Source organism: Stenella coeruleoalba, assembly GCF_951394435.1.
Source record: "Stenella coeruleoalba genome assembly, chromosome: 2".
Classification (NCBI taxonomy): Eukaryota; Metazoa; Chordata; class Mammalia; order Artiodactyla; family Delphinidae; genus Stenella; species Stenella coeruleoalba.
This window is the reverse complement of record NC_137147.1, coordinates 178,243,598-178,262,549: the sequence shown is the minus strand read 5'-3', so window position 1 is coordinate 178,262,549 and position 18,952 is coordinate 178,243,598. Positions and strand designations below refer to the sequence as shown.

At 40.4% G+C, this 18,952-nt stretch overlaps 1 protein-coding gene across 5 annotated transcripts in view; it reads right to left on the bottom strand.

Annotated features, from left to right (window-relative positions):
• Nucleotides 1-18,952, bottom strand: part of SLC39A12 (solute carrier family 39 member 12) — a 70,581-nt gene that overhangs the window by 40,298 nt on the left and 11,331 nt on the right. For all 5 annotated transcript variants that reach the window (XM_079914384.1, XM_079914385.1, XM_079914388.1 and 2 more), the window contains 3 exons: nucleotides 14,023-14,230; nucleotides 6,749-6,921; nucleotides 2,524-2,695 (listed from right to left, as the gene is read on the bottom strand). In XM_079914384.1, the coding sequence (XP_079770510.1) occupies nucleotides 2,524-2,695; nucleotides 6,749-6,921; nucleotides 14,023-14,230 (553 nt within the window). The remainder of the gene's footprint in view (nucleotides 1-2,523; nucleotides 2,696-6,748; nucleotides 6,922-14,022; nucleotides 14,231-18,952) is intronic.

Genomic DNA, 18,952 nt, shown 5'->3' with positions numbered 1-18,952 from the left:
TTCGCTGCTAGGGAAATCTATAAAACGGCTGTTGTTCAACAGATACAGAGTTTCAGTTTTGCAAGACGAGGCATTTCTAGAGATCTGTTGCAGAGCAATGTGAAAATACTTAATACTACCGAACCGTACACTTATTGAGATGGTAAAGTGCATGTATTTTTTACGACATTAAACAAAAATAACAGCAATAGTCTGGAATGATCATACACCTGCCTAGAGGTTTTATTTTGCTCTAATTTAATACCTATGTTGTTAAAAAATCCCTAGAGATATTTAACCAAGTTTCACATTCCATTCTTCCACAGACTCTCAGTGGGAAAGTGATTCTTCTTGACTAACAGATAAATTAAAGACATTTGAAGTTTAACATGAGCACCTGGGTGCCTAATAAAGTTCAAAGTTGCCACATTTTTATGGTGGCTACAAAAGATAAGAAAATGTCAGGAACTCAACAAGGACAAATTAGGGGCTGGCATTTCCCAGGCAAAAGGCAAAGTTTCAAGTTCTTTAATTCTTCTACTCTCCCCATTGTCCTGAGGGCAGCTACAGTGCGGTTTTGGAAGAGAAAGGATGTTTCATTCCTTGGGAGCTTGTAAATCTTTCTTGACTGGAGTCAGATTTGATATAAATCTTTCCCATCCTTACAACAGAACTGGACCTACCAACTAAATTCTTAACCAATCCTGAGCAGCTTCTTTGAACAGGTCTGAAACGATTTCTACACGGCCATAGCTTTCTTTCCTGGAAATTCAACTGAAGGTGGTGCTTAGGGGTTGCGTTTCAGCATACTGAACACTGTGTTCTTAATAACGTCTCCCTGTGTCGTCCTCTCTTTAACGTCTTACATTCCTGTAATTTCAAAAGGCCAGCAACACAAACCTTTCTCTTTAGTTATATGATGCAACATTTTAAATTGAGGACGGTGCTGTTTTTCTAGGTTCTTTAGTGAGTATGACTTGTTTGGATTTTTCTCAGGAAGACTATTTCCTAGAAGGGTCTAGAAGTTAATTAAAAAGGGAATTAAGCTTTTTTCATGGATCTTCAGTCCAAAACCCTGTTTCCAATTGGCCTGTATAACCAGACCCCGTGCCAGGGAGGTGTCTGGTTATACAGATCCATTTTTGAGCCATCGCTGACCACAAGGTGTTGAATTATTTAGCTGCTCACTTTTAATGAAGCTTTTTTTCCTCTCAGTGAACGTGAAGTTTTAGACATATGGACCTGGCATGTTTTTGTTCACAATCTTCAAATGAATCACTCGATGCAGGATCCATTATGAGTCAGAAATAAGTAACTGAACAATTCTGCTACGATGGGCATTGCAGACTACCTCAAAGAGAAAGAAAAGCAGTTCTGAAAAATATATAAGGCCCTCAGATCAATGGTAATTTTTTTTTTTTACGGTACGCAGACCTCTCACTGTCGTGGCCTCTCCCGTTGCGGAGCACAGGCTCCGGACGCGCAGGCTCAGCGGCCATGGCTCACGGGCCCAGCCGCTCCGTGGCACGTGGGATCTTCCCGAACCGGGGCACGAACCCGTGTCCCCTGCATCGGCAGGCGGACTCTCAACCACTGCGCCACCAGGGAAGCCCGGTAATATTTTTAATATAGTTAAATGTCATATTTTTACTATCCATCATAGATGTTTTTAGGCCACCATTTTTTTTCTCTTGACTTTTAAATGTCAGGTGCTTTAAATTTACAGAATGCGTTTTTGTACGCATTAGCCCACTGGAACTTCACTGGTATACTGCGAAGTCTTGGAGTAGTGTTCACCTACTGCAGTGATGTCATGGGTCACAGGTGAGTGTGAGTACTGATCCCTTCACTTCCTGGGGCTGCCAGCCACAACCGGGAGGCCGGCACCTCCTTGCACTGGTCACCTCCACCCCAGGACAGCCTCTCTGGTTGACCCCAATGTGCCTTCATTTTTACTGTGTGCCACAGTGTGGAAATGGATAGGAAGCCCTGTACTATCACTGCTTCCCACTGTGCAGAGAAAGAGACGGGCTTGGGATATAAAGAGATTGCTGAAGATCGCAGAGTTGGCTGGGGAAGGAAGGCATGACTCAGCTCTGCATTTCTGACCCCAACACCGACGCCCTTTCTCATATTCCAGGCCACCTCTCAACTACGGACTTTGAACTTGGTCCGTGCTTGAGTCAAATACAGGGGACAAACTTGATTTATGTAAGTTATACACAAAACATAAAATATTCGTTGAGAGGCAGTATAGCATAGGTGGTTAAAAACAGCTTGTCTGGGTTTGAATCCCAGCTCTATCACTTACCAGCTGTGTGTCCGTGGGCAAGTCGCTTAACTTCTATGTGCTTCAGTTTCCTCATCTCTAAAGTGAGGATAATAATAATAATTTCTAGCTGGTAGCACTGTGTGAGGACTCAATGAGCTGACCAATGTAAAATGCTCAGAGCGGTGCCTGGTCTATGGTACGTATCCTTCACTCACCATCATTATCGCGTACACTGTGTGCGTTAGCTCTCCGAGGGAAGAACCAGAACTTACTCTCCGGCGTGGGGGGTCCCAGCTTCGCTTGTTGGTCCTGGGGCCGCTGGCAAGAGCAGCTCAGCAACTGCTGGATGATCCCTGGACTCATTTGCTTAAAGTCCTCCTTAGAAATGGCTGAAAGCTTGTTCTGTAGAAATATCTCCACGAATTGTCCAGCAGAGAAGCAAGTCTGTAGGAGGAAGAAAATACACTGTTACCATCCTCAGCACTGAACCAAATTCCCCACCGACTACCATTCTTGAGGAGTCAGAACTAAGTGGAAGGGTTCAAGTCAACCCTTCCACATGAAGCCATTACTATGTGTGTCTCCCTGAAGCCTTCTGTCCATAAATAATTCCCCAGGATTATCTTTCATCTCTGATTAAAGCAGCTGTATCTCACTTTCATTCTGAGTATTATATAGTAGGAGTTTTGCACACTTTTTTCTTTCCTGAAGAGATGCACCGTGTTTTACAATGTGTTGGACAGTGTTCTAACCAGCAGCCTAAGGAAACCTTGAGGGGGGATGGCTTTGTATTATTAACAAAGCTAAAACTTCACAGGATAAACAGGAGCTCTGAGGTCATCGTCTTTAATATTCTCTGATTCAGCAAGCCTTTGTAGGCAACATGCATTTCCAAAAGCAATAAAAGTCAAGGCAATATTTTAAAAAGTGAATATGCTGTATCAACTCGCTGGTGTGTAAACACTGAACGATATGGCTACCTCTGTCCCTTGACAGCCTCCCACCACAAAAACAGTTGAAATCACTGTTATTGCCTACTGATTTCACTCATTTTTATCTAGATCTTTGTGATTTTTTTCATATTGTATAGGGATATCTATGAGATAAGAAGTAGAAACAGACAACAAATGAAACGGGTCTCTAAAACTTGCCTCAAAGCATCTGTCCATTTCAGAAGTGTTAAGGGCTGACATTTTGTGCATCAAAAATTACACTGAAAAGTTTTCATATGTGGATGAGAAGGGTGTATAGTTTCGCTAGCACAAATGCGTGTCTTCTACTGAAATAAGACCCCAATGCGAGATCAGTGTGATCTTTAGTCACAGTAAGGTATCTTTAAAAAAGTCAGGGATGTATACAAGGATCGTCTGATCTGCCATGCTTTAGAAAGTAGGGATTTTAAACAAAGGCACATGGCTAATCAGAAAATCATGACGACACATTTGCTGGATTCTCCCACACAAAAATCCTTCGGGATGATTCCAAGGGTTAAAAAGCTTTATCTTGATTGGGAGATGTTTGGTTGCATGGAACAGGACCTACTCAAACCAGCAGACACCAAGGGGAGGATGCAGGAAGCTTACAGAGGATGTCTGAGATGGGAAGGACAGCCACATTTCAAGAGGAACTGAACCGGAAGCTGGAAAATTAGAACCAATGACTTTCCTCTGTCTCTTTGGGGCTTAGTATTTTCTTCTTTCTGTTTCCCTCTGCAGACATCTACTTCCTTTCAAAATCTGGTCTTCTCTCTTTAATAAACACATGGCCGTATAAGCCCTGACCCTAAGGTGACCTTTCCATCCAAGAACCCAAGATTGGATTGAGTCTGCAAATCCTGACAGATCTGATTGGCTCAGCAAAGCTATAGATGGGTTTTCTTGGTCAAATACTCGTTTGATTCCATCAATTTTGCCCCCGAGACAGGAGGTGGGACCATGCTCTTCAAACACGGCTTCTGGACCCAGCACTGTGGGTGAGAAAGCCATTTCTCAGAAAGGGATTGGGCAAGAACTCCAAAAGTTTTCTACTGCAAGAAGCAGCAGCAGAAAGCTAAACTTGTGATTTTTTTCCCTTTATCAAAATAATTTACACCAAAGACAACAGTCTCTTTTGTATCATTTATTAATCATGGAATAGAATTACTTCATCATTAAAAATACTGGCAACAATAAAGGGAAACTAACAAGCTTCTGATAATGAATCCTTCGTAATAAACATTCTCATTGAAAAATGCCTGCCTGGGAAGTAAGAGAGTGGAAAGATAAACATGAAAAGAATGCCATGCATCTTCCCGCAGTTCACTGTCAAGGAACTGAATAGTTTCTAGTTTTAGAATACCTTCTCATAGAGTAAGGCTATTCTATTATAAGCGTCTATGCCCTTGATATTTACTTGCTGTTCCTGTACTATTTAGGTTATTGTTGCATTACATTTCTTCTGAAATCACTAACACAAATGTCCTTAAAGGGGATTCATTATATCCTATAAAATTTTGGTAGACAAAATGTTTTTAATGAAGACGAAAACAGAATGGAAATTTAGATTATCCCGTCAATAACCTTTGAAATAGCTTTATTTCTTCACATAAAATTTCAACATACTTGTACACTTGTGTGGACATCATCAGATTCCTGTGGAAACTTTACAAACACATTCTCAAGTGTTGCTTCTGGAACTTTAGTTTTGAGAATCCCTTGGAGGGCTTGTTAAAAGACAGGGTGATGAACTCCACAATTGCAGGGTATAATTCAGTAGCTTCTGGGGTGGGACCTGAGAATTTCCATTTCCAACAAGGTCCCAGGTGCTGCTGTTACAGCTGGTGCAGGGACAACACTTTGAGGACCACCGGCCTAAACAATATAGGCAGGATCTCCAGATCTAGCCTCTTACCTTAGGGTCCCCTCAAAAGTCACAAAGAAAGTGACATGTTGGAACAGAGAAGAATTAAGAGGTTGTTTTGTTTATCTTGCAGAGTCAGCACAGAAAATGATTATTACTGTTCTTAGAAGATGCATGCCTTAAGTAGGTCACCCCTACATTTTGAGAAATAACCTTCATTCTTTATGCAAAGAGGGTCTCCATCAGACAAATGGGTTCCCTTCTAAGAGCTGGCGCTGAAGAAACATTTAAAGAGACTTCACAAACAAGGATTGATATAGGCATCGACTCCTGTTACCTTCAGTTGAATACACGAAGTGTGAGTTTGAAAGAATCAGCTTTAATTGATGCGTTTGATATCTGGTCTAATTAATAGAAATTCACTTTTTAAAATACATCGTAGCAAAACTATGGGATAATGCCCGACCATTCCTAACTTACAGGAACGACCTTCACTATCGTTAGAAATATTTAAGGAATTTTGCTCTTTTAAAATACAGATGGCGCTTAATAGGAATATTAACTCATCCAAGATATAAATAACAAAAATAGTTTTACTTCTTTAAGTCAACATTTCTCAAACAGCATAGTTGTTCAGAGCACAGAATATGCCGTCAGACAACCTATGTATATACCTCAGTTTCTGTGAACTTAAGCAACTACGTATTAGCCCCATGCCTCAATTTCCTCATCTGTAGGATGCAATCATATAAGCTAACTTCACACAGCTGTCGTAATAATTACATGAAGAATGCAGGTGAAATTGTGCAGTGTCCAATACATAGTATTAATTTCCTCATTAAATGTAAGCCATGATCATGGAATATCAATTTTTCAAGATGTCAAATAATAAGGGCAGGGAAGGTTTCTATGTGTAACAGAGTCTGAAAAATGCTCGATCCAATAAGATTAAAGAATTTTATTTACTAAAGGACCTCCCCAGACACATTAATATGCTTCAGTGCAACATGCACCTTCAGTATTTCCCAGGCAGATTTGACCATAGCACCGCTTTTCAAGAATTATCTAGGTAGACTAGTGAATGTCCTTTGGAACACAACTTTAGGAAATAAGAATATGAACATGTTTATAGGCTCACATATCACCTTTTCTCAAAAACCTTCTCAGTGCTACCTACTATACAAATATTTCTCTGTTGCTCACAATCCAAAGTAATCTCTTCCTAATCGAATCTAACTTTAAAGTGTTCATTCATCATTGTAAGTTTTTGTATAACGTCTATATCCTCCCACTACCCTGTCAGCGCCATAGGAGCCGTGCCTATTTGTGTTCAATTATCTATCCCTGTTGCCCATGACGGTGACTAGCACATAGCAAATGCTCACAGGTTTGCTGAATTAATTATTCATGCATTCCGTATGGACCCAGTGGAGGAAAGAGTAATATATATCATTCTCCTAAATATCTTGACCTCAAGTTTATGTCTATAGAGACCCACTTGTAAAAAGAAAAAACCCTGCCCACACTGTGGAAATAGAATATTTTTACATTTAAGGAAATCTACATTATCCTTTAACTTTTCAACAACTCTTAGAGAATGTTCACAGCTACTTCCTTTGACAACAGCAAATGATGGTACAAGAGGAATAATGACAATACCTGATCCCAGGAAACTGGACTGTCATCTGATTCTGGGTCCTCGGGTACAGATAGATTAGGGTAGGCCCAATCGTGGACTGTTAGGTTGTTTTGTTTCCTTTGAAGTTGATGGATTCTATCTTTTCTGATACAGGTATTTTTAGTCCAGAGAGTGTTGAGGAGTTGGTCTAGTTCTAGAAATTTCATACAAAATCTGGTGTCACATAAAGACAGGCCAGTTTCAGAATAATCACAATTTCACACGGCCACAGCATAGATATTTACTAAGTAAATTTCTAAGTTCTAATGAAAAGCCAAGGTTTTACTCTGAACAAGAATAGAGAGCATTTAGGGACTTCCCTGGTGGTCCAGTGGTTAAGACTCTGTGCTTCCAATACAGAGGGTACAGGTTCAATCCCTGGTCAGGGAACTAAGATCCCACATGCTGCACAGCATGGCCAAAAAAAAAAAAAAGAATAAAGAGTATTTATATTTCACACGGTAATGATTCTCTCACAAGATCTTGAGCTCTTAGGGCTGAACCGTGATGAAATGAGCAATTCCAAAAATGGAGTGCCTTCTAGTAAGTCAACTAATTCTTTTTCTAGGTGTTCCCTATAAAAATGTAAACAAAAGATGAAACTGATTTAATCCTTAGAAAATTTATTCCCTTTAGGCACTATACATCCTTAGTAGATTAACTATAACTTTAATGTAAAGTCAATCTAACCTTTTTCCTCTTCAGTGTTTAATGCAGGAAAGAAACAGGAATTGAAAAGCAGCTGAGATTACTGGGACAAAAGAGACTTTGTTTTCTAATGCTACTGTGGTATGGGTGTCAGTTTACAGACTGCAGTTTAGTTTCCCTTGGTACAGCTGTAGCCTTAAAAATGACTGATACAGAGAACAATTGAATATTATGGTGAATTTCTTGGGATTTATTCATCTTTCTACTTCTGAAAAAAATACCTCTGGTGTTTTCCTAAATGTTACCATCAGTAGTAGGAGAACTGCAAATTAGAATTACTACAATATTTTATTTTAAATGGCCAGTTTCAACAACAACAACAAAAAAAAAGAGAGAGAAAGAGAGAGAGAGAGACCTGCAAAGAAATGGAAAAGTGTGACTCAGAGTCAGGGAAAAAAGCAGTCAATAAATATGTATCTGAGTATTCCCAGATGTTGGATTTACCAGATGAAGAGTTCAAAGCAGTCATTATAAGTATGTTCAAGGAACTAAAGAGAATAATATTTGAGAAATTAAAGGAAAGTATGACAATAATAAATTAACAAATAGCAATTTTCAATCAGGAGATCAAAACTATATAAAAGTCTAAATGGAAATTCTGGAGTAGAAGAACAGAATAAATGAAGTAAAAAATTCACTAGAGGAGTGCAACAGCATATTGAGATGGCAGAAGAAAGAATTGCTGAATATGGGGATAAATTAATAGAAATAATCTAATCTGAAGAACAAAGAGAGAAAGAAAGAACAAGTCTCAGAGACCTGTGGGAAACAGCAAATATACTGACCCATATGTAGTGGCAGTCACTTGGAGAGAAGAAAGAGAAAGAAGTAGAAAAAGATACTGGAGAAAATAATGGCTAAAAACTTTCTGAATTTGATGTAAAGCCTTAATCTACAATGTTCAAAATATTCATCAGAGGGAATTCCCTGGTGGTCCAGTGGCTAGGACTCCATGCTCTCACTGTCAAGGTCCCAGGTTGGGGAAATAATATGGGGCATGGTCAAAAAACAAACAAACAAAACAAAACAAAACAAAAAGAAGCTCATCAGACATCAAGTAGGATAAATATAAAAGATCCAAACCCAGACATAGTCAAACAGTTGAAAGTCAAAGACAAAGATATATCTTGAAAGCAGTGACGGAAAAATGACTCATCACATACCAGGGAGCACTGATACAATCAATAGCTGACTTCCCATCTGAAAAATAGAGGCCAGAAAGTAGTGGAATAAGATGTTCAAAATGCTGAAAGAAAGAACTATCAATTAAGGATTTAATATCCAGCAAAACAACCCTTCAAAAATGAAGGTGAGGAAGCAACCTAGGTGTCCATCGACAGATGAATGGATAAAGAAGATGTGGCACATATACACAATGGAATATTACTCAGCCATAAAAAGAAATGAAATTATTTGTAGTGAGGTGGATGGACCTAGAGTCTGTCATACGGAGTGAAGTAAGTCAGAAAGAGAAAAACAAATACTGTATGCTAACACATATATATGGAGTCTTAAAAAAAAAAAAAAGGTTCTGAAGAACCTAGGGGCAGGACAGGAATAAAGATGCAGATGTAGAGAATAGACTTGAGGACACGGGGAGGGGGAAGGGTAAGCTAGGACAAAGTGAGAGAGTTGCATGGACATATATACACTACTAAATGTAAAATAGATAGCTAGTGGGAAGCTGCTGCAGAGCACGGGGAGATCAGCTCAGTGCTTTGTGACCACCTAGAGGGGTGGGATAGGGAGGGTGGGAGGGAGACGCAAGAGGGAGGGGATATGGGGATTTATGTACACATATAGCTGATTCACTTTGTTATAAAGCAGAAACTAACACACCATTGTAAAGCAATTATACTCCAATAAAGATGTTAAAAAATAATATAAATAATAAATGAATTAAAAAAATGAAGGTGAAATAAAATTATTCTCAGATAAACAGTGAATGGAGAATTCATTGGTACCAGAACTGTCTGACAAGAAACGCTAGATGAAGTTATTTAAGCTGAAAAGAAATGATCTGAATGGTAAGTCAAGTCCACAGGAAGAAATGAAGAGTACTAGAAATGTAGATATGTGGGTTAATATAAAAGACTATAAATATATTTCTGTGTCATTGCTCTCTCAACTCAAAGAGGAAACAAACTTTTCTTTCAAAGTCTAAAATATGATAAGGGTACAGACCATTCTCAAAATATTTACCATTATATCGGGGTTATTAAGCAATGTAATTAGATGACAAAGAAAAGACACATGAATTGAAAAAGAAGAGGCAAAACTGTCTGAAAACTCTAAAAAATTAGGGCAAAATAAAATGAAAGATTGAATCATGGAACAGGTTATAAAATTAATCTAAAAAAAATCACTAAGCTTCACACAGACAAACACCAGTTAGAAGCTATAATGAAAGAGAGGACCCCAGGTAAGAGAGCCAAAAGAAAAGTTAAATGCCTAGGTATAAATGTACCAGGAAACGTCTAAAACCTATGTGAGGGAAATAATAAAACACTCCACAAAAGCACACATGTAGATAGGCACAAATAGAAACACTATGGGATATAAAAATGCAACATCTTATAAATATCATTTCTAAGTTATTTTATAATTATTTTGCAATTATAATAAAATTATCACAGGGTTATTTTTTCCCAGAGCTTGACAGTTAGGTGATATTTGTTAGGAAGAGTGAACAAGCCAGGAAGACCCTGAAAAGAAGAGCAATGAAGAAGGCTAGCTCTATCAGAAATTAAAATATACTATAAAGCCACTATAAGTAAAACAGTACAGTACTGGCACATGGATAGACAAGTGGGCCAATAGAACAGAATGGAAAACAGAAATAGACCTGATTGCATTTATCATTTTATTATATAAAAGAAGCATCTCAAACCAGTGGAGGAAATAATTTCCACTGCATTTTAAATAAAAGGTATAAAGAAAACTGCATAGTCGTATAGAGAAAATAAACTGGATCTAATCCTCACAACATGCACCAGAATTAATCCTAAATGGATCAGAAATGCAAGCATACAAGTACTAGAAGAAAACACGAGTAACTTCTTCTATAACCTGGGAATGTGGGAAACTTTCTCAACTCTAACTCAAAATCCAAAAGCAATAAGAGAAGTTTGATTAATTGGTTTATATAAAGATAAAAAATATTTGGAGAAACAATTATCCCAGCTTAGTCAGAAAAGGTACAAGAGGAACCTGGAATATTTTATACTGGAGAGCAAGGGAGATATAAAATGTGTTAAGGGTTTTGACAAAAGGACTTACAGCCACCTTGAATAAGATTCCACTTGTCAAAGAGGGAACGATCTGAGTACCAAAAGGATAATAATGACAATAGATTGAGAGATAAGAAATCATAATGATATAAAAAGAAAAGCTCATTGTTCCTTGAGGATGCAAGGAAACTATGTTATTATTTTGTAAAGTGGTAAATTAAAGAATCAAGAGTTTATCCTTACTTTGCTTTAAGAACCTCAATAAAATGAAATTGCGGTGAGGGAAATATTTTCCACTATAGAATTATTACACTGAAACATGAAGAAGAACTGAGAGAATCAGAAGATCACCACTGTGTAAGCCCCAAACAACTGATCAATCTAGGCAATGACCATCAATAGCTTATAACTTCTCAGAAAGAGACAACCAGATGTTATGTGCTGCCGATGGAAGATACCAACGATCAGACTGTAGCCCCAAATAAATAAACAACCTAAAACTAATCAAACCTCTACGTATAAAAATCAATATACATGAAACACGTTGCATAGAAACACATGTAAGGGACTTCCCTGGTGGTGCAGTGGTTAAGAATCTGCCTGCCAATGCAGGGGACATGGGTTCGAGCCCTGGTCCGGGAAGATCCCACATGCCATGGAACAACTAAGCCTGTGCACCACAACTACTGAGCCTGCGCTCTAGAGCCCACGAGCCACAACTACTGAGCCTGTGGCAACAACTACTGAAGCCCGCCCGCCACAACTACTGAACCCGCGTGCCTAAAGTCCATGCTCCTCAACAAGAGAAGCCACCAAAATGAGAAGCCCACGCACGGCAACGAAGAGTAGCCCCCGCTCACTGCAGCTAGAGAAAGCCCGCGCGCAGCAACGAAGACCCAGGGCAGCCAAAAATAAATAAATTAATTAATTTAAAAAAACAGAAACACATGTAAAATGAGTAGGAATGCAATCAGCAAAATCCAGATGGGATAAATGATCCCTTTTTGTTTTTTTCAACAAAAAAATTGCAACAAAATAGAATGGAGGGGAAGGGCATGGTGCCTATCAAAAGTAAAACGTCAGAGACATACCAACAATTCACATTTTATGGACCTTATTTACATCCTGGTTCAATAAAAACTAAAAATACTTTTTAAAAAGCAGAAAAATGTGAACATGGAGGAAATTTTTATGATATTAAAGGAATCATTCGGGTTTTTTAGCAGTGATATTTGTAATAGATGCTTTTAAAAAAATCCTCCTCTTGGGCTTCCCTGGTGGCCCAGTGGTTGGGAGTCCGCCTGCCGATGCAGGGGACACGGCTTCGTGCCCCGGTCCAGGAAGATCCCACATGCCGCGGAGTGGCTGGGCCCGTGAGCCATGGCCGCTGAGCCTGCGTGTCCGGAGCCTGTGCTCTGCAACGGGAGAGGCCACGACAGTGAGAGGCCCGCGTACCGCAAAAAAAAAAAAAAAAAAAATCCTCCTCTTTTAGAGATTCATACAGAAATATGTACAGGTTGATCGCTTCAAAATAATCAAGTGATTGGAAGAGGATGCAGGCAAATATAAGATTATCCAATTGCTGTTAATTGTTAAGGCTGGGGACTGTGTACATGGGGGTACACTATTTTATTGTTTCTACTTTTGTTTATGTTTAACAATCTCTATAATAAAAACATTTAAAAAAATTAAAAATACCATACTTTTTCCCCCTCTACCCCAAAATACAATTGGTATCAGTAGAGCCCTAGCTCAGAGGCAGTTGTTAGAAAAAAATGCCTTGGGGCCTCTGGAATAAGCATCTAATTGCACTGGGATGGGATGGAATTCTGACTTCTCAAATGCAAACGTGACTGCTTTGTGCCCAAGTGGGTGATACTGAACACCTCTCACAAACAATTATTTTAGTTTTTTTATCCAGGGTCCATGATGGTCAATATCTAGACAACTTGCCTTGATCTTACAGTACAGCTTGCCTCTAACTGTATTCTGTATTCCGGTCTGATGGCTCGTCCTATTTCAGGTGGCATACATTTTTACTTGAAAAGGGAAATCATTCCATTCCTTCGGTTGATATACAAACTGTCCTGCTAAAACTCAATCACTCAAAATCTGCATTTAGCAATTCCTGTTTGCTACATCAAAATCATTCTCAGCATAGCATGCTTTTCCCGGCCTATTTCCTAGTGATGACATCTAGGTAACACGATTGAATTATACTTCAATTTTCATCTTAATAAAGATTTCTTTCTCTCATTTCTTAAAGCAAATACAGACGAATTGCAGAAAAACACACCTGTCGTTCAGTGGGTTAGACAAACAAGTCAGAGGAAGTTCTGCATGGAATTGTATGACTCCTAGCTCTTGATCCCTTTCAGAGTTAGAAGATTTATCTAGATCATGAGGGTGTTGCTGGTACCTTGGAAAATTTGTATTTCTCTTCTATGTTGTGACTTCCCAAGAGGAAGAATGTGACCTTGGTGTGTGTGCAAAGCAGGGCATTCCGATGCAGATGAAAAAATAAGTCATTTCACTCTCAATGTCTTGTCAAGTACAAAGAAACGCGTGAGACACACATTCTGATTCCTCTCATGATGCCTTATTTTACCTCAGATCCTCCAACGCTGGCTGTCACGAACGCAGCCAGGACGCGTATTTCACAGTACTTTTATTTAACATTAAATGACTTACTTTTATGGTTCCAAGCAAACTGCTACCAAGCCTCTTGCACCCTTTAGAATACTATTTTATCCTTCTACGTGATACTCTGTGCCCCCGGGCCCAGCACTTTGTACCAAACAGGAAAGTGTTCAGTTAGTCCTAGTAGCAGATCATAAAAATCTCTCCCTTTGGCGCTCCATCCACAATTTCATCATCCCTGCTCAAACGAGCTGAGTGCTTTTTTTTTTTTTGCAGTACGCAGGCCTCTCACTGTTGTGCCCTGTCCCGTTGCGGAGCACAGGCTCCGGACGCGCAGGCTCAGCGGCCATGGCTCACGGGCCCAGCCGCTCCGCGGCACGTGGGATCTTCCCGGACCGGGGCACGAACCTGCGTCCCCTGCATCGGCAGGCGGACTCTCAACCACTGCGCCACCAGGGAAGCTCTGAGTGCACATTTTTGCCTTATCACCACATACATATCATAGCATGTCTGCCCTGAAAAGGCCCCCTGGGCTGTCTCACTACATGCTGAGATTAAAAGGGTCTTTAAAACATACCTGGACAAATTCAGTCGTCGCAATGATTCTGCTTTTGTTTTTGGCAGTTTATATTTAGTAGGTGTGACTGGGAAGCGAAATTCATGAAAAGCATCCTTACCTGATAGATGGAGCGTATTTGTACTATTCAAGGAACTGAAAATATATTCTGTAAAATAGTCTGGGGACGGCAAGTTTCTTTGTCCCAGACAAACACCTTGAAGGGACAAAGCAATGATTGTCTCCGCCAACTGAGGAAGTGTATTTTCATCGGCACCATCACTGCTTGAGATACCAGATATTTTCTGCAGCACTTTGGTTTCCATACACTGAAATCAGACACAAAGTAAAAAGAAAATTTTAACTTCTGAAATTATTCTGATTAGAACATCTCTAGGATTTCCCCAAAAGACAAGGAATCATTCTTCTAAAAGAGGAGTGAATTGTTTGTGGGAATGTGCCTACCATCATTCTCTAGTCTCAGATAGAACTCTATCTGGAAAATACTTGTTTCTTTCATCTTCCATGACACTGAATTTTCTAACTCCCATCCCATTGATTCTTATTTATCTAATCTTTCTCATTGTCCTACTGTAGAGCACAGGGAACTATATTCAATATCCTATGATAAAACATAATGGAAAAGAATATGAAAAAGAATACACACATATATATATGTATAACTGAGTCACGTTTCTGTACAGCAGAAATTAACACCACATTGTAAATTAACTACACTTCAATAAAATTTAAAAAATAAATTTCCCCTTAAGGCCCCAGAGAAACCACTGAATATTATAAACAAGAGAATGTACAATAAGGTAGGTTACAGAAGTGTCACTCAGGTGGCAAAGTAGTAAATGGATTGACAGGGTTAGAACTTGAGGGCAAGAAGTCTAGTTAAGAAGTTATTGATTAACCCAAAATATCTCGTGACCTAAGACGGTAGCACTAGACATGGAAAGAAGCAGATGCATTTGAAGAATATTAAGAAGTTAGCCTTGGAAGGACTTGGAAGAAAATGTGGAGGAGTGCAGAGTCAAAAATGACTCAGGGGCTTCCCTGGTGGCGCAGTGGTTGAGAGTCCTGCCGATGCAGGGGACACGGGTTCGTGCCCCGGTCCGGGAAGATCCCACGTGCCGCGGAGCGGCTGGGCCCGTGAGCCATGGCTGCTGAGCCTGCGCGTCCGGAGCCTGTGCTCCACAACGGGAGAGGCCACGACAGTGAGAGGCCCGCGTACCGCAAAAGAAAACAAAAAAAAAAGACTCAGGTTTCTGGGTTTGACAACTGTATAATGGTAATACCGCCCACTATCCCACAAATTCTCCCCGCAAATACCCAGTATATATCTGGTGCTTCCCTAGGTACTGGAAATGCAGTGGTGACCCAAACCAAAAGCAGTGTCTGCCTGCCCTGGAGCTTAAAGTTCACTATTGCTAATGAAACAATAACGTAATCAAATGTAAGTTGGTAACTTTGGCAATTGCTTTGAAGGAGAGGTACATGGTACAATGATGTAAAAGTAGACAGCTATTTGACCCAGTCAGGCAGACCCAAGGCGGCTTCCTTGGGATTGTGGCGCACGTGTGCACACATGCGCGCACGCGCGCGCGCGCGCACACACACACACACACACACACACACACACACACACACACACACACACACACACACACACACACACACACACTGACACACACACTGATCTGAAGGAGTGGGAGAAAGGAACAGCCCAGGCAGGTGACACAGCATATGCAAAGTTTTTGTGGCAGGAAGAAGGATGGCAGATATGCACAGCTGGAAGGAGGGCAGTCACTGGAGTGGGCGGAGTAAGGGGAGCATGGTGAAAGTTGAAGGTCTACTGGCATTTAGTGGAGTTTGCCCCTTATCCTCAAATCAACTGGAAGCCAAAGGGGAATTTTGGGCAAGGTCTGGGAATGGGGGTTATAGGACTGGATGTGTGTTTTGACAAATTCACTCTGGCTACCTGGTGGAGCACAAATAGACTGGAAAGAGAGTCAGTGCTTCCTAGTAGCACAGTAAGAAGGCTATTACTGTAGCCCAGGTACAAGACAGTGATGATGATAATGGAGTAAGTCAACAGGTTAGGGATCTCTTCAGGAGGTAACAGCAGTAGGACTCGGATTAGATATAAAGGGGGAAGAAATCTGGAAAATAAAATTTCTAGTTGGGCATTTGACTGGATGATGATGCTATTTGCTGACCTATGAAGGGATACATGAAGACTGGATCTCGTTGGGTTGATTTATAACCTTGATTTGGGATATTCTAAGTGTGAGGTGCCTTTACCATATCCTTAAAGAAAAGATGTTGTATAGTCTATGTGGGTCTGGAGTGCAGGGAAGAGGTCTGGGGTGGAGGTACACTCTGGTGAGTCATCTTTAAGTATAGATGTGCTACCCCAGAGAAAGCATATAGAATGATGGGCGCTAAGACCACACCTGGAAGAGCAGTAATGCTTAAAATCTACACAGAGAAAGAGCCTGCAAAGGTGAAAATGGGGGTCAGAGGGAAAAAAAACAGGAATGTGCGACGTCTACAAGCCAAAGTAGAGACTATTTCAAGAGCTACATAAGCAACATCGAAGAAAGAACAGGTTCAGAATAGAAATATGACTTTTGATTTTAATATTGAGTTTCAAATGCTGAGGAAATATACACATGGAGATTTTTAAAGATGGGTGTATATATGAGTCGATGGCTCAAAAGAGAAATCTGGGCTGGCTTGCAACAGAATTGAAAGTCATCAGTGTTTAGGAGTGCTTGACGTTGTGAGAGCATCTCACTCGACAAGAAGGATGCCATGATTTAAGGGACGGCAGGTCAAGTGGATCCTACAAAGGAACCTGATACAGAACAGCTGGACAAGTGAGAAGAAACCAGGAGACGGGGGTGATGTGAATGGGAAAAAACATGAAGTATGGGCTGACAGAAATCAAAGAGCAAAAGAGAGCTTCATGGAGGCAAGACTTGACAAAAGTGGGAGAGCAAAGAGAAGGACAGAGATGGTTGAGAGATACAATGTACAGGAGTGTGGGAAGGAGGAAGTATGTTCATCCAATGAGGACGCAAGGGTAGGTTATGACGTCAATGTTGCCTTCTTGTGACATAGGACAAGGTGGGAAAAGTGTGGATCAGGTTTATTTATTTATTTATTTATTTTATTGAAGTATAATTGATTTACAATGTTGTATTTAATTTCTGCTGTACAGCAAAGTGACTCAGCTCTATATATATATATATTCTGTTTCATACTCTTTTCCATTATGGTTTAGGGAGCTATATTCAGTATCCTGGATTTATTTCTTTTTTAAGTTTGTAATTGGTGAGCTTGGCAAGAGCCTATTCATAGCTATGGTGGGGAGCAGCGGGGAAGGCGGAGAGGCAGTTACCAAAATTTCAACAAATTTGGAGAAGTAGCCAGAAGATTCATGGATGACAAGAACAAGTTAAAATAACAGAGTGTGAACCTCATAGAAGTGTGAGCTTCTCATGGAGGGTGTGAAAGAGTAACCTCTCAATGTGCCACTGAGGACAAAGGAGGATTCTAACCATGGTTTCCAGTCCCAAAGTCCTCAGGATGTGGTCACGAATACCCGTTCTCCATAGAAGAGGCAGGGGTAGTAGAGCACCGTGTACATTTACCATGGAAACAGCAAAAGAGTGGCAAGAATGGAGAGAGGTGGTTGCATTAAGAGATTGAGTCAGGAGGATAAAACAGAGGAGCAAGAGAAGGAAAGGATAGCGGGACATTTAGATTTTGGACCATTAGGGAGGGGCGCTAAGTCAGAATATGATGGTGTAAGGTTGTTTCTCTTAGTGAGCTGGTTAAGGCCCGCCTGGAGTTGCTGTTAGTGGCTTGACCTATGGAGGCTGAGTCCCATGAAAGCAAGACCTAGAAATGCTAGTCATGGTGGGCCTGGACCGCCAGCATCTTCTGTGACCTTACACCCCCTAGTCAAAGAGAGCAGCAGCCTGCAGTGAGGTGCCAAGAGGCCTCCTGCAAGTCTAGAATGACTGACTGCCTAGCGGAAGCCTACCCCAAGGGCATGGGCCACAGAACCCTTCCCAGGAACTGGTGACAGTGTATCCTCCAGGAGATAGTTGTTCTGAGGCCTAGCACAGGGTTATGACTCATCAGTAGCTCACTTCTTCTTGACTGAATAGATGAATAAAGTAGGTGTACACATAATATTGAATTACTTTATTCTGCTCTAGGAATGTTTAATCTCACATACTTTCAGAAGCCCAGGTATTTGCAGTATATGTTGGATAACCATAAATCTACATTAAATATATAGACTCCATCTGCCTTGAAGTGCTGGCTTTGCATTTGCATTTAACCTGTATCAAGACAGTAGCACACAGGATGACTAAAATCCTAGTGGCTCATTTGAACCAATCTTACATTACGGAGACGTTGAACTGAGGAAATTCTAGGTAGGCACACCTCCCTATTTAAGCAAAAAACTGAATTCTATACAGGAACCCCATTTTATCCCTTGGAAATAGAGAGAAAAAATATAACCATGTTTGAGAGCCACAAGATTAGAGTTACTGAAGTGATAGCCCCAAAGTCCTTAGTAAACAGTCCTTCCATTCATTCTGCCAATTACAAGAGAAATTTACAGCAAATTGGAGGACATTTTTGCTGGCATTAAGTTGTAGCATGATTGCACAGATACCTTTGAACTCCTAGAAACCAGAATTGAGGTCAAGAATCAAATTTATCACTATATGTTGGTATAGAATGAATGTTTGTGTCACCCCCCAAAATTTGCATGTTGAAATCCTAATTATCAATGTGATGGTATTAGGAGGTGGGGCTTTTAGGAGGTGATTAGGTCATGAGGGTGGAGCCCTCATGAATGGAATTAGTGCCCTTGTATAAGAGATCCCAAGAGCTCCCTTGCTCCTTCCACCAGGTGAGGACACAACAAAAAGATGACCATCTGTTAACCAAAAAGTAGCCTCTCACCAGACACCACATCTGCCCAGCACCTTGATCTTGGACTTCCCAGCCTCCAGAAC